General features: G+C 31.5%; 1 protein-coding gene across 1 annotated transcript in view; it reads left to right on the forward strand.

Moving 5' to 3' along the window:
- The first annotated feature begins 2,562 nt into the window (after positions 1–2,562).
- Positions 2,563–14,424, forward strand: part of LOC124531173 (integrin beta pat-3-like) — a 47,627-nt gene continuing 35,765 nt past the window's right edge. Inside the window, exon 1 of the mRNA XM_047105658.1 lies at positions 2,563–2,873. Within this exon, the coding sequence (XP_046961614.1) occupies positions 2,727–2,873 (147 nt within the window). The 5' untranslated portion in view covers positions 2,563–2,726. The remainder of the gene's footprint in view (positions 2,874–14,424) is intronic.

Here is a 14,424-nt window from a genome sequence, read left to right on the forward strand (position 1 = left end):
AAAACTTGTGTGTTTCAAACATAAAAAAAAAATAAAAAAACATTTTTGGTAATCAGAAACTGAAGAAATATAGAGTAAATAATATTTTTTATTTTCACCATCTTCCAAATTCCATTATTAACGCTGTATGTGTATGCGATCAAGTTGTGTTAGTTGAGCTGTTTTATCATTCTAAAAAAATGGCAAATTTGTATTTCGTTATACAATTGCTAAAATTTTTATACAGGCGTTAGTGAAACACTGCATAATCTATTACTACTATGAAAAAATCGAAAGTAACTCCGGTCTCTCTGTTGTTCTTTCAAGACCAAACCATTGAATTTAATTGAAATTTGGTATGAAGCAAGATTGAACTTTAACCAGGAAATAGGTTTTTTTTATGTCAAACACATGATGACCAACTCTTTTATCACAAGCGAAGCTGCGGACGATACTTATATAGTAAATGATATAACTGTTCAATTCGACGCTGATACTAGTAAAAGTCTGAACATTAGGAATTTCAATCTTACTGTAATCATTAAAGGTCGTTAGGGACCACCCTCTTACTATGTACTTATCCTAATGTCAACAATTACGAATGCTTGATATAAATAGACCAGAGGATAGTGGCGGATAATTCCAAGTCATTTGTTACAAGTATCACGATCTTCTACAGATTGAATTATAGTAATGAAATGGAAATAATGACCCACGAAAATGTGACCATTGCTACGCTGGTCGTTGGGACGCAATCATAGGTTGATTAATTAAACATGGCGGATAAATAACGGATGTGAAACTATTTGTATATGTTCTTGTATCTTGCGAAAATTTTAAACTTTATTAAAAAGATGCCAATAACCATACTTATCTTGTGCTTCATAATATGTCATTTGTTTATTTTATTTATAAATATTTGATTTGACCTACGATGCTTAAGCATAGTTAAAAGTATTTTTCATTATATAATGAGTTACTCATATCACATATGTAACAACAAACCATAATTGTTGACGCATCTTACTTATTGTATTACTATGAGTATAATTTAAACTCAAATTTGAAATTTGTAAGTTTTTAGGCGAAACGAATATAGTGTTTGCGATATGATTTTTTATATAGTAACACGAATAGCTGAAATCCGTTGGTCTGGAAATAAAAATTTAATTGTCTTATCTCTTTGTCAATTAAACTATAAATAAAAAAAAACAAGCATTATAACATCATCGTCAAAAACCAACGCTACCCGTGCTATCTATAACAATGAAGGATCTTGAATGTTACACGTCGTCACTAGATGGAGCTACTGACTCTATTAATAATGTCACATCTCGCTTTCGATTCGGCATTCATTAAATGTATGTTCCTGAATATTTAATTTATTAAATTAAAATAAAAAACTACTTTGTACAACTTCTTACATAACACTGTTATAATTTGTATTTATATAAAATTTCTATGTAAAATACGTCTTGTCGTTATTTTTTAATTTTATCCTTTTATTAAAGTTAAATAATTTTAACTCCTATGCATATAATATTTAGATTAAGTTTGTTCGTAAATGCACGAGCTATACAAGCCAAAAACAATAAAGAAAATCCTATATCTGTTTCATAGTAGCTCATATATACTCTTTGTTTAGTCGTGAATCCAAAACCAAACGGACTTGGCCGTTATAAGATTACGAAAGAAACTAAATAAATATGACAAATCCGCGTGTCCTTCAAGCGGGCTACTATAGTCATAACTCTTTGGCATTTCTCCAATGGACCATTGATAACATTTGACGACCTCCATGGTCGAGTGGTATGTACACCGGTTTTCATGGGTACGCCACTCTGAGGTCCCGGTTTCGATTCCCGGCCGAGTCGATGTAGATTACCATTAGTTTTCTATGTTGTCTTGGGTCTGGGTGTGTGTGGTACCGTCGTTACTTCTGATATCCATAACACAAGTGCTTCAGCTACTTACATTGGGATCAGAGTAATGTATGTGATGTAGTCTCATATTTATTTATTTATAACAAAACTTCAAACCTTCTCGAGTATAAGACTCAAACGGCTGTTCCGACAACGCTTATTCATATATGTATGTCACATAAACTCATTATTATAAATTAAAAAAGAAATTCTCTTCGTGAACCTATCTACAGTTACTTTGTACAAAGCATTCAATTCCATGTAAACATATTATTTAAAAGTGTAATGTAACTCATTAATTCTTGTAAAATAATATTTTAATGAAAGAGGCATCGTATCTATATATGTGGAAAACATATGCACAACCTATATAACTGAGAACTTCCTTAACTTAATTGTGTATATTATATATTTATAAATTTATTTGCTACATAATATACATATATGTCAAAGATTTTTGGACCAGAAAAAAAAATATGATCATATATCTTTTAAGCCTAATAATCATTACAAGGATGTCTTAAAAAAGTAATAATAATTTATTCAAATATAAAAAATTCTCGGAAAAAAAAATTTTCTATTTCCGCGAATTTCCTCAGAGCGATGATTCATCTCGTGAACTGTCTGATCAAGTGAGCGAGAGAGGTCGTTCATACAGTCTGTGCCTGGTCGTGTGGACGTGCGCGCGTATCCATAATTTGAATTTCGAACGCGTTCTCTTCTACATTCGAATTTTACGCTACTTAAATAAATAGTGATTGTGACAAATTATATTATTAATGTTTTTTACGTTAAATTATATTTGATAAAATACTCTTTGATAAAATGGCGGTAGTGAGGTTTTCGGTGATAGTTTTGCTTTTGGTCCAGCAAGTTTTCGCAGTTTATCGCGATTGTTCGGATTTTGATAGTTTAAAAAATTGCAACGAATGCATACGATGCGGGGGACACTGGTGCAACGATCCGAATGAGGTATGAATTAATATTAACTGCAAATTATAACATATAAAATATAAGTTAGCGGGTAGACAAGTAGAGGCTTATTAATACATAATTATTTTTATATTTGTCAAAAAAAAAACATTGAACTTAAAATGCCTTTGTTAGGGGAAAAGAAAATGCATCGTCATTAATAAAATAAACAAAAAAACATACAAAAAAGTATAGTATGCTTTGTCATCTCCCAATTAATGTACGCTTTCCTGTTTTAAGGACATTGTTGTGTGATTCATGTCGTAAATTTCTATTTTAATGATTAATTAAGATTTTAAAAATCGAACCATGCGATTAAATACTAAAATTATAGATAATAATTTAACATTTCACAACAGATACGGTATTGAATATTGATAGATTTTTTGCATCACGTTTCAACATAAAGATAATATCGTTTATTTATTTAATAAAAAACGTGACTGACGCTATAAGGAACTTTTTTGACTATTAATAAAATGCCAATTAATTTTAATGAAATAAATCTAGCAATATATAAAATTCAAAAAAAGAATGTAACAATTAAAAATCGATCTTTATAGACGATAATTATGGTTCTTAAATGTTTTCTATTTGTTTCTTAGTTGTACATGACATATGCTGTCTATCGTACTGTTTAACTCTACTCAGCATATACAAGGGGCATATCGAACGTTTATCAATGGAAACTTTATAATGTATTCTAACTAATATCATTTTAAAGCACGTGCCAATACCAGGGTTACCAGGTGCACGGTAGTCACTCGGACTGTTTATTATGTTTTAATGTGTTGCCTTATTGTCAAATTTAAAAAAAACAATGATGATGATAATTTTAGTCGGATAGCTTATTTCATATAATACTACAAAGTTGCGATCAACTTCGACTTCAAAACTTGTGCCTTGCTATTAATGTGTAGATACATTATGTTATGTAAATAAATGGATTGTTTCATTATATTTTGAACAATGCATAGGGTATTGTTTCTTTCTTCATTCTTTTGATATGAGACCGCTATTGAGGCGACTTAGGGGTTAGACCGAACAAACGGCTCATGTCACTCGCTAATGCCTTCATATCCACTCTCCACTATGCCAGTCTCTATTGCTTTGTGTGCGTATACCATATATTCTACTTCATTGCTATAAAGTAAAATAAAGTAACATCTTCCACTTGAGGACTAAGGCTTTCTCTCCCTTTCGAGATTCTTGTAAATTCTCTGGTAGATTCTCATTCGCCCCTTATAGGTTTCCTCACGGTGTTTTCCTTCACCGCCGAACGCGAGATGAATTTATAATTGAATCAATTGCACTTGCCTCGAATTTTGAGGTCCGAATTATAGTTTAGATTAACGTTTAATTAATAATTGTATTAAATCTCTAGCGAACTGTTTTCATTGATATTACTCAAAAACCAATTATTCTATAACAACAATATTGTTTCTAACACTTTGGTCAGTGTATCTACCATCCCGACCGTGTCCTAACATTTTTCTAACACATTAGGTCACCCTAGTTACTATATTAGAATAACGTATTGTTATAATCAGAAACAAAAACATATAGATAAAACGTGACAAATTATATAATATGTAAATAGTGAATTATATCAATATTCCTCAAACGACATACACTTATAGCCATGACTATATTATGATCACACTTCTGACCGGTTACAGACAATTATCGTTATAGTTTCATAGCTATGCGTCCGAATACATATGCACACTTATAATCAAACGAGCTAGTAACAAGACACGACTGAAAATGATCAAAGACTTCTTCGAGGTAGCATCACACTGTCAACTTTCTAGTAGGCTACTACTGAATATTTATGAGCATCCCGAAATTGAACCTGCGACCTCAAAGACATAGTTAAAAATACATACATACGATAAAACATAGAATTGAATTCTTCGTAATGTTCACATCTTTCAACATTTAGGAAAATCCTAACTATTGCACATAACTTACAAATAAATGATAAACATAATACATTATATGAATTAATTACCTTGATATTGAATTATTTCCATTTAACATGTGATATAGGAATACATGAATAACGGAAAACCCCAGGACACTTATTGAACAAATAAATTGTGCCGTCATTAAAGAAAAAGCAAGACCACAAACGGAAGGAAACAATTTAGTCAATAACGGCTGATGTACATTCGTATCTATTTTTGATCCTGTCAGCCGTGAACTTTATTGACTGCATGTCCTGGTCACCGGGTCAATAACTTAACCCTTAATTAAGACATAATCATCTACAACACATATATACATATGTATTAGGGAACAATAACAAAAACAGCCTGTAAAGTTTGGAACATATTCCACCACGCTGTTCCAATGCGGGTTGATGGAATACACATGTGGCAGAATTTCTATGAAATTTGTCACATGTAGGTTTCCTCACGATATTTTCCTTCAACGCTGAGCACGAGATGAATTATAAAGACAAATTAAGTACATGAATCAGCGGTGCTTGCCTGGGTTTGAACCTGCAATCATCGGCTAAGATGCACGCGTTCTAACCACTGGGCCATCTCGACTCTCTGTATTAAGGAAGCGAATTTTTTGTCATACAATTAGTACTTATTCGCACTAGTATTATATTTCTATTTCAGCAAATATCTTCGTATCTCAAACTATCCGTGTGCTAAATTTCACGATGATTGATTCAGGCGTTGAACCATGAAAGCCAGAGAAACCCTTTATAGTATTAAACAAGCCTTATCCCAAGGTTTTCATCTATACATATAATAATATTGGATTGTCTGTTTGTAATATTAAAATCGTCCCTTTTTACCCAATGCATAGGTACGTATGTATACACGGTACATATACCAAAATATTATTTTTTTACAATTTTTGTCTGTCTGTCTGTTTGTTACGGCTAATCTTTAGAACGGCTGGACCGATTTTCACGGGATTATCACTGGCAGATAACTGATATAAGGAGTAGCATAGGCTACAATAATGTTTTTTTTGTTAAATTTAAACGCATACGAGGTCGCGGGCACATCTAAACAGTTTTCACATTTTGTCATATTTTATAAATAAATTAAATCTTTTAAATAAAACTAGTTATAACGGATTTTAATCGCGTACATTAATTATTTTGGACATCCCGACGTTTCGAGCACTTTACAGCGTTCGTGGTCACGGGTAGAAATTAAATATCATTGAAATGATATATGTATATGTAGAGGTCTTCACACGTTAGTATGTCCTGCCTTGGACAGTCAACTTTTAATAATAGACTTCCATTAGGCGCGCTGATATGCATTTCCTATGATAAGTACTTATCAAGTATACGAGTGACTTCGAAGGATGCGTTTGCAGTTAATTCTTATCGTACAAATTTCTGTTCTATTTCCTCGACTTTAGGGTCTAAATTGTGAAAACTAGCTAGAAATTATTTGAACTTTTTCGGCTTGTAATATCGCCCATTTTGGGACAGTAGCCTGTGAAATGTATTTAGAATTTTTAGAAAATAAATATATGACTATAACAAAAAATAATATAATACTTTGATGTTACGTACCATGTACTACGTCACGAAAGTATCATCGACAGCTATCATACAAAGTCAAACATCTCAATCAAATATACGTATTGTACACATGAGACACAATAGCTATGTTGTTATTATGTCTTTAGTAATCGACAATGAGAAAAAAGTTGTCACAATATTGTCAATTGACAGATTCCTATTGGGACAGTATGATGCCATAGATTCAAATCCGTCTCAAGAAGAGTCTTGTATCACCTTCTAGTCTTAAAATTAAGGTAACTATGCTTATGCATATTACAAACTAGCAGTGCCCGCGTCTACGTTCGCGTTTCAATTTTTAAAAAAATATATTGCTGTGTTGTAGTCTAAGTTACTCGTTATTATATCAGCGTTTTACCAGTGAAAGTCCCGTCAAAATCGGTCGAGACGTTCCAGAGATTAGCCGGAACAAACATATATATGCATTTACTAAAAACGGTGATTTTAACATCACAATGAGACATCAATCCAATTGTATAATATTTCTTAATATTTACACAAAAATGGATGCGAATTATGGGCAGATGCATAAAAACATACATCTCTACTATTGTCTATTGTGAAAGGTTACATTTTCGCTAATAATTGAACCGAATTGCCTTATTTGACCCTCTTCTAACCATTTTTCATTAATACCGTAAACTCAAGCCTCACTGTTATTCCATTTTAAAAATTATGTACATGAGCAATAAAGTTTATATTCCTTTAAACGAATTCGTTTAGCTTCCCGCGTTTGGTTACATATGAACCTGACCAGCTAATTGCCCTTCGCTAATTCCGAGTCTAATTTTCACGTAACTCGTATAAATGGGTAAAATTAGGATGTTATTACTCAATAATGTCGAAATGTCGCTTATTATTTGTCAGGGTTAAAGGACGGCGAGAACAGTGTCAAGAGAAATACTGACGGCAAAACAATTGGCAATGATTTCGTTTTTCTCCTTAAAGTAAGATTTAGAGCTAATTCTGCCCAAGTCGAAATATTATATTAAAAATAAGACATATACATTTTTCCTACATCGCCAAGTTGATGAAAAGTAAACACCAATTAAAATTCAATGGTTACCTAAGATTAAACCCGTAATCACCGTTTAAAATACATACGTCCTAACCACTAGGCAATCTCGCCTTCCGTTAGGCCAGAATACCGTTAAGCTGATTTTATATTTTTTCACGATTCTATATTTTGATTATTCTACACAATCAGCTGAAGTGGTCGTGGAACACAGGGGAGTGGGTCGATGAACGAATTTCCTGAGCTACCCCTAATTCCCAATATCCGGTGCAGCTAAACAAATCAGCTGAATAGAATTTTGCTGAGGGGAAATTATGAGGAATTTGAAAATCAACATACAATAATAAAACGTAATATAACGAATAGTCCATTCCTATCATCTTATAGTCTATTCTTGCAATCATTACATGGTAGTGAACAAAGTCGCTTACCGCTGTAAGTCCATTTGTATGATGTCCAATGCATTTTGATGCAGTTTTTTAATATATAGTAGTATAGAGTGATTCGAGAGAAAAAGATTGTATATAATACATGGACAATGTAGTAAAGAAATAAGAAGTATATTTATACTTTAGCAGTTAGTAGTTGTGGTAATCTTTAAAAAAAAACATAATGAAAATGCAAACTTCTAAGCACTAACTTGTATTTGACAAATACAAAATTGAAGCAAAATCAAACGTGTAGATCACGTTTATTTTCAGGAGAAGGCCTATGACCCTCGACGTCTCGTAAATAGCCGCTCATTCAATTTTTCTCTTTGTAGCCAACGAAGAATACCGACTTTCACAGCTATAACGCAATTTCACCCTTTTTTAATGTCGTCGAGCTTTAAGAATTATGTGATTTCATTCCTGACAAGGATGTGGTGAATCATAAGAGGATAAATTGCTGGCTCTGTGCCATTCTCATTCGATTATGCCAGTTTGTTTGTTGTTAGTATTTGCATAAAATAATTGGACGTTTAAGCATATTAACGCCACGTTGCATGTTCTATCTCGTTTTACATCTGAATACTTAAATCGACTATTGATTTGTTTGAACAAGTCGCATCTGACTCGAATATTCATTTGTCATTTAGTTTCATATACGAAAGTCACGTGCCAAATGTTTATTAAACATTCACGGTTTGACGTTTTATAAAATTTAAATAACATTAAACAAGAAACTAGGTAAATTTCGTATTCTAAAACTACGTATCGAAACACGTACATATTCTTGCAATGTAAAATATTTTCTAAACTGTTGAATTTTGTTTATTCCTGTTTTATTTACTTAAAGGTCCATTCACAATGCCTTCTCACAACAAAACAAAAATATAAATCTTTATAAAACCATAGATTAAAGTTTCTCTTATCATCAAAAACTAAGATAGAATAATAGGCCCTTAATACACTTTCAACATTCCGGAATAACTAAAAACAAATAGGCATATCTCATTCGATCTTACACAAACATCATCAGAGATTAGAACGTTCATTTGTTATGAAATGTATACGCTTCTCAAACTTCCCAAGATAATTATAAACATTTTCGTTTACAATTAGCATTGATTTACAAAACAGTTACTCGCGCATGATTTACAAAGTAATCCGTCATGTATAGACTTCCAGTTAACGGGTAAATAAGTTAGCATCGTGTGCGGCAAAGTGTGCGATTCAAAACATCCGCACAATCACACCGTTACCGAGAAATTATAAATATAACCCGCTGACCTATATCGAATCCTGTTTTGGTAATAAAATATTGCACAATTTTAATACGGTGCGGTGTAATCGCAGGACTGTTGAACGTATTATATATAACCTTAATTACTATCTTGAATCTCTTGACCGAAGTAATCGACGATACGAAATATGTACGTTAGTTAAGAGTATTATTAATAATGATCTGATGTAAAAATAATCTTTATCATATGATAAAACAAATTACATTATGGACTTTAAGAGATAATAGTATCTCTACTGTATATTTTATTTATACGCCTAAAAAAATTATTTCATTAGCTCAAGGATTCTTAATGTATCTAATATTATTAATACGAAAGTAACTATGAAACCGCAGACGCCACCTATTGTAAAATAAGTATCTGCGACTAAAGTGTCTTAGTAGGAACGAGCTTGAATGGAAAACTCCAAAATAAAAAAGGCGGGTACACTGACCACAACACGTAATGACAATATATATTCGCTTCAATAATAATTACAAGAGTCACAAGCAACAACGACCGTACAATTAATCAACCGTTTAATCGGTTAAGTAACACTGATTTACACGGGAATCCGATGCAATTACTTTTGAGTCAACATTTTAAATTAGTGATTTCCAACAAGACATTTACGTGAACTTCTCAATGTTTCGAAACAAATATATCTGTGTGTAGTAATTGAGGATAATGATAAAGCTCATGTTATATGATTGATCGTGTGGGCTGGACTTGCTTAAGGGCTGTGTCAGCTTGTTGGTATTTATAAAGGGTCGTAACCTTTCACTAATATAATCTTAATGAATGAAATGGTTGGTTTCATTAATCATTAAACATTTTTTAATGGCAACGACCTAACTTTATTCTTCCTAAAATTAATCGATTAGAAAAAATCGATTATGCATATTATTTAATTAGATACAGTAAGTTAAAAATTTAAGTATTCGTTACATACAAATAAATCTGTGCACCATACTAGTAGACATTTCTTAATTGTTTAAAAGAAAAAACATATAGAATGTTGGTTGCAACATATTATTTACACAGCTAGAGTTCTAAGCCGATACGTAGACTTAATCCAATTTACAATCCGTATTTCGATTTGAGTGTGTCTGGAAGCCAATAAAATCCGGACATTCAACCGGCTCGGCCAAGCAATACATTAATGATAATACTCCACACGTACTCTAAAATAAAACTTTACATAAAAATGGATTTTGCTATTGAATTTATTAGTATATAAATGTTGATGATATATAATTTCTTATTAGTAGTTTTTTCATGATATTTGTAGGCGAACGAGCAAAAAGGCCACCAGCTTTGGGTCTACTAAGATATAATGTAACTAAAATGCAATGTCCGTTGTGCCTGTACTACTGGCTCGCGCACACTTAAAATCGAAATAATACTTATGAATGCGTTATACCTTACCAGATAGGCACAGCCAAAGCCCTACCACCAACCTAATCGTATTACCTCTGAAGATAAGAGGTATACCCTTTGTCGCCCCGAGGATTGGTTGCTAGCAATATTTCCACCATTCTACGTGATAATGTTTTGTACATACGCTGTTTTTAATGTTGGTTTGACTATTAATTGATATATGTTAATATATTTTTGCCTTATTTTGACCTTATTACAGACGGAAGCGGAAAATATTTGCTTCTATAAACTTGTACAAAGCTTGAACATTAATATGTAGCTGATTTTATCGGAATCAAAAGGTTTATTTACAAACATTTTATCGATGAAATTGTATCGACGCTTGCGTTTATATGTTCCTAAAATTTGCATTAAATAACCATAACAAAATTTACAAATTGATAAGAATTAGCAGCGTTATCATAATATATGTATATTCGCTACTGTAGAATCAGATCGATTTTATTATGATAATAATATTACATGAATAATTATTATTACAAATTAAATGTAGCTATATAAAACATAATATTATAATTTTACTCTTAAAAGTAGATGAAAGGCATTTAGTACAAAAAGTATAAATTCTTATGAATATATAATACGTATTTTCGTAGATACCAAACAAAATTAACTATGGTAATTTACAAAGCAATGAAGACGTAGTCATTGATTTGGTCAGATTATATTATGCGTGCATGAAAAAGTGGTCATGCTTAAAACGGCATTGACCGACACTGAACCGTTGGTCGAGATTGAAATAATTTCGCAATTACTATCGTGCCTCATTAAATACGTTTTGAAGAACGCTATAAAAAACTTACGTCTAAAGTCGTCTTAAGATTTTTTTTCATATAAAAACTACAAGACAATTATTTATTAAATCTAATCAAATCTCGTTTGCCTATGCGTATTAATTTACTTTAAAATTTCAAATCAAATCAAAATAAACTTTATTCAAATAGGCTTTTACAAGCACTTTTGAATCGTCATTTTACAACCAAGTAAAGCTACCATCGGTTCGGAACACAGATTCTACCGAGAAGAACCGGCAAGAAACTCAGTAGTTACTCTTTTTTAACATTTAAAAATACAAAGTCATGTTAGTTAAATACAATTATTTAAATTAATATATCCTGCGTGGAAGTCAACAGATATTAGCTCCATCTATGAATCTTGTATTGAATAATATGCTTTTTCTACCAATATATTTTTTACAAACGATTTGAATTTACTAAATGGCAAAGTTCAAAATGTCTGACTGACTGAATTTGACACTGACAACTCGTAATCAAGTTGAAACGACATTTGAAATGTACTTTAAAAAACATTAACTCGCATATTATAGCATATGAGTGAAAAACGAACTTTTTTATTAAGAAATCTTGAAATATTGTGATGTCATGCTACATTTTGAATACTCTCCAACCTACAATACTACGCTATTACTCAGGATTAAAGTATAGATCCAGTTCTCAGTTATTCTGATCTCTATTGGTAAAAATGTCATATAGGTTAAGATAAATCTTTCCAAAAGATAATTTATGACAAACGAGGTCCCGCTGCAGATATTTATGTGTAGATCAATGTTGACCTTAAAAGATAAAAAAATGTCAGGCTGTACTATAAATTAGCGTAATTATCGTTGCTCTACATATCCGCACTGCAAAACATTAATAACACATAAAGTGCTGTTACGCAAGATGAACTTTAAAAAATTGGTAATTATATGTAAAAAGGGTATAATATTTCATTAGCTCGCTTAAGGTACATTACATAATCTGACCTTTTTTCTCGCAGGGAAACCTTTTCTGACCTGCTCTATATTGATCTTTAACATTAAGTAGCTTATTACTAATATAGAGATTAACAAACAACAACAACAGCCTGTAAATTTTCCACTGCTGGGCTAAGATGTCCCTTTAAGGAGAAGATTACGAACATATTCCTCTACACTGTTTCAATGCGGATTGGTGGAATACACATGTGACAGAATTTCAATTAAATTAGACACGTGCAGGTTTCCTCACGATGTTTTCTTTCACCACTAAGCACGAGATGAGTTATAAACACACAATATACAGTGGTGCTAGCCCGAGTTTGAACCCGCAATCATCGGTTAAGATGCACGCGTTCTAACCACTGGGCCATCTCGACTCTCGATTAACAAAGGTGAGATTAAAATAAGACGGTATATCTGTGGTCTAGGTATGATTCATCAGAAAATAAAACGTTTTACTTTTATTTGGCGGAATGCGATCAACTACCGGAAGTTGGCAGACAATTTTTCAGTCGAACTTTTGTGACTCGTCCGCTCTATTCGTAAAAGTATCAAGAATAATAGACCATGCAACGACAAATCTTTATATAACCAGTGTAACATGGTCTACTAAATTCAGGGTATTTATGACTTGAAAATATCTTTTTAAAGTTTCTTGACCTGTTTCTATTTACATTTTTATAAATACTGTGGAGATCAGCCAAATTGGCAAAAAAAAAGTATTATTATTACTAAGTTAAAATAAATTGTATGTATTTCGATATAGTATACTAAAATGTCATTTTATACTGTATTATTTGTTAATTAAAGAAAATAGTTATTCTGATATTTTAAAATCACAATTATAATCATTATTATCATTATGTAGCATAAAACAAAGTCGATTACCGCTATCTGTGTGTGCTATATGTATACTGTAATCTTTAAAATTAGACAACGGATTTTCATGCAGTTTTTTCAATAGTGTGATTCGAGAGGAAGGTCTATGTATATAATATATGGACAATGTAGTAAAGAAATGCTGACAATTTTAGAAGTTTCTAATGCATTATAACTATTATTTTTTTAAACGTTTTGTGTTTATTATAAGGAAGAACAACTTATTTTATGTATATATTTTATTTATTTATCAATATTACTAATCATATCTGATTAATAATATTTTTTCTAAACGTAAATTCAGAATTGATAATAACATTTTACAAACTACTGTTACGGGTGCTGAATTAACAAATAAACTTTGGCAAAGTTTGAACACTCACTTCCATACGATCAAACTTTTAACTGTACTTAAAATCGTTTGGAGGCACGCCAACGTCGTATAGATTTTTCTACGGACCATTTCAACTGTCTGTTGTTTGAGACATGGGACAATGACCTCTTGAATTTTATATTAACATTTTTAAAGTATCCGTAATAATCAGTGTCAAAATTCTACGAGTATGAAGCTATCGCCAAGAACTTACACGTAGATTATATATACACATAGACTTTTGTTTTTTTTTCAACGGGAAATGCTATGGTCTTGCCACCATTTCATGCGGTCAAGATTTGTACAGTAACTATTTTTTGTTCATATTTTTCTATATTTGAGCGTTTAATGTTATCAATTCTTCTATTAATAAATTATTAATCACTAAATTATATGTAGTAAAGAAATCATTATTTACCTTTAAATTTTAGTAACTATTAATATTTAATTATATTATTTTGAATACATTTGTCAATAAACAAATACATAACAACACAGAACATAGTGACATACACTATGTTATTATTTATTGTCGGTTAACAATAAAGAATATTTAATATACTTATTATTATATTAATAATATTGTTACATTACTGAGTCAACGGTGTGGAGTTACCATGATGTCCATAAGATGCGGGTGATGTCATTGTTCGGGAAAACAAAGGCATACATTTTTATCCTGTTTAAATATAAATACTGGGGAAATAACCGCTGTTTAATTATTTAATAAATGTTTTTGACTTTAATCTAATTAATATTATATACTAGCTTTTGCCCGCGACTTCGTTCGCGTGGACTTCAGGTTCGTCCCGTCTAGT

The sequence above is a fragment of the Vanessa cardui genome, chromosome 7, assembly GCF_905220365.1.
Source record: "Vanessa cardui chromosome 7, ilVanCard2.1, whole genome shotgun sequence".
NCBI classification, from domain to species: Eukaryota; Metazoa; Arthropoda; class Insecta; order Lepidoptera; family Nymphalidae; genus Vanessa; species Vanessa cardui.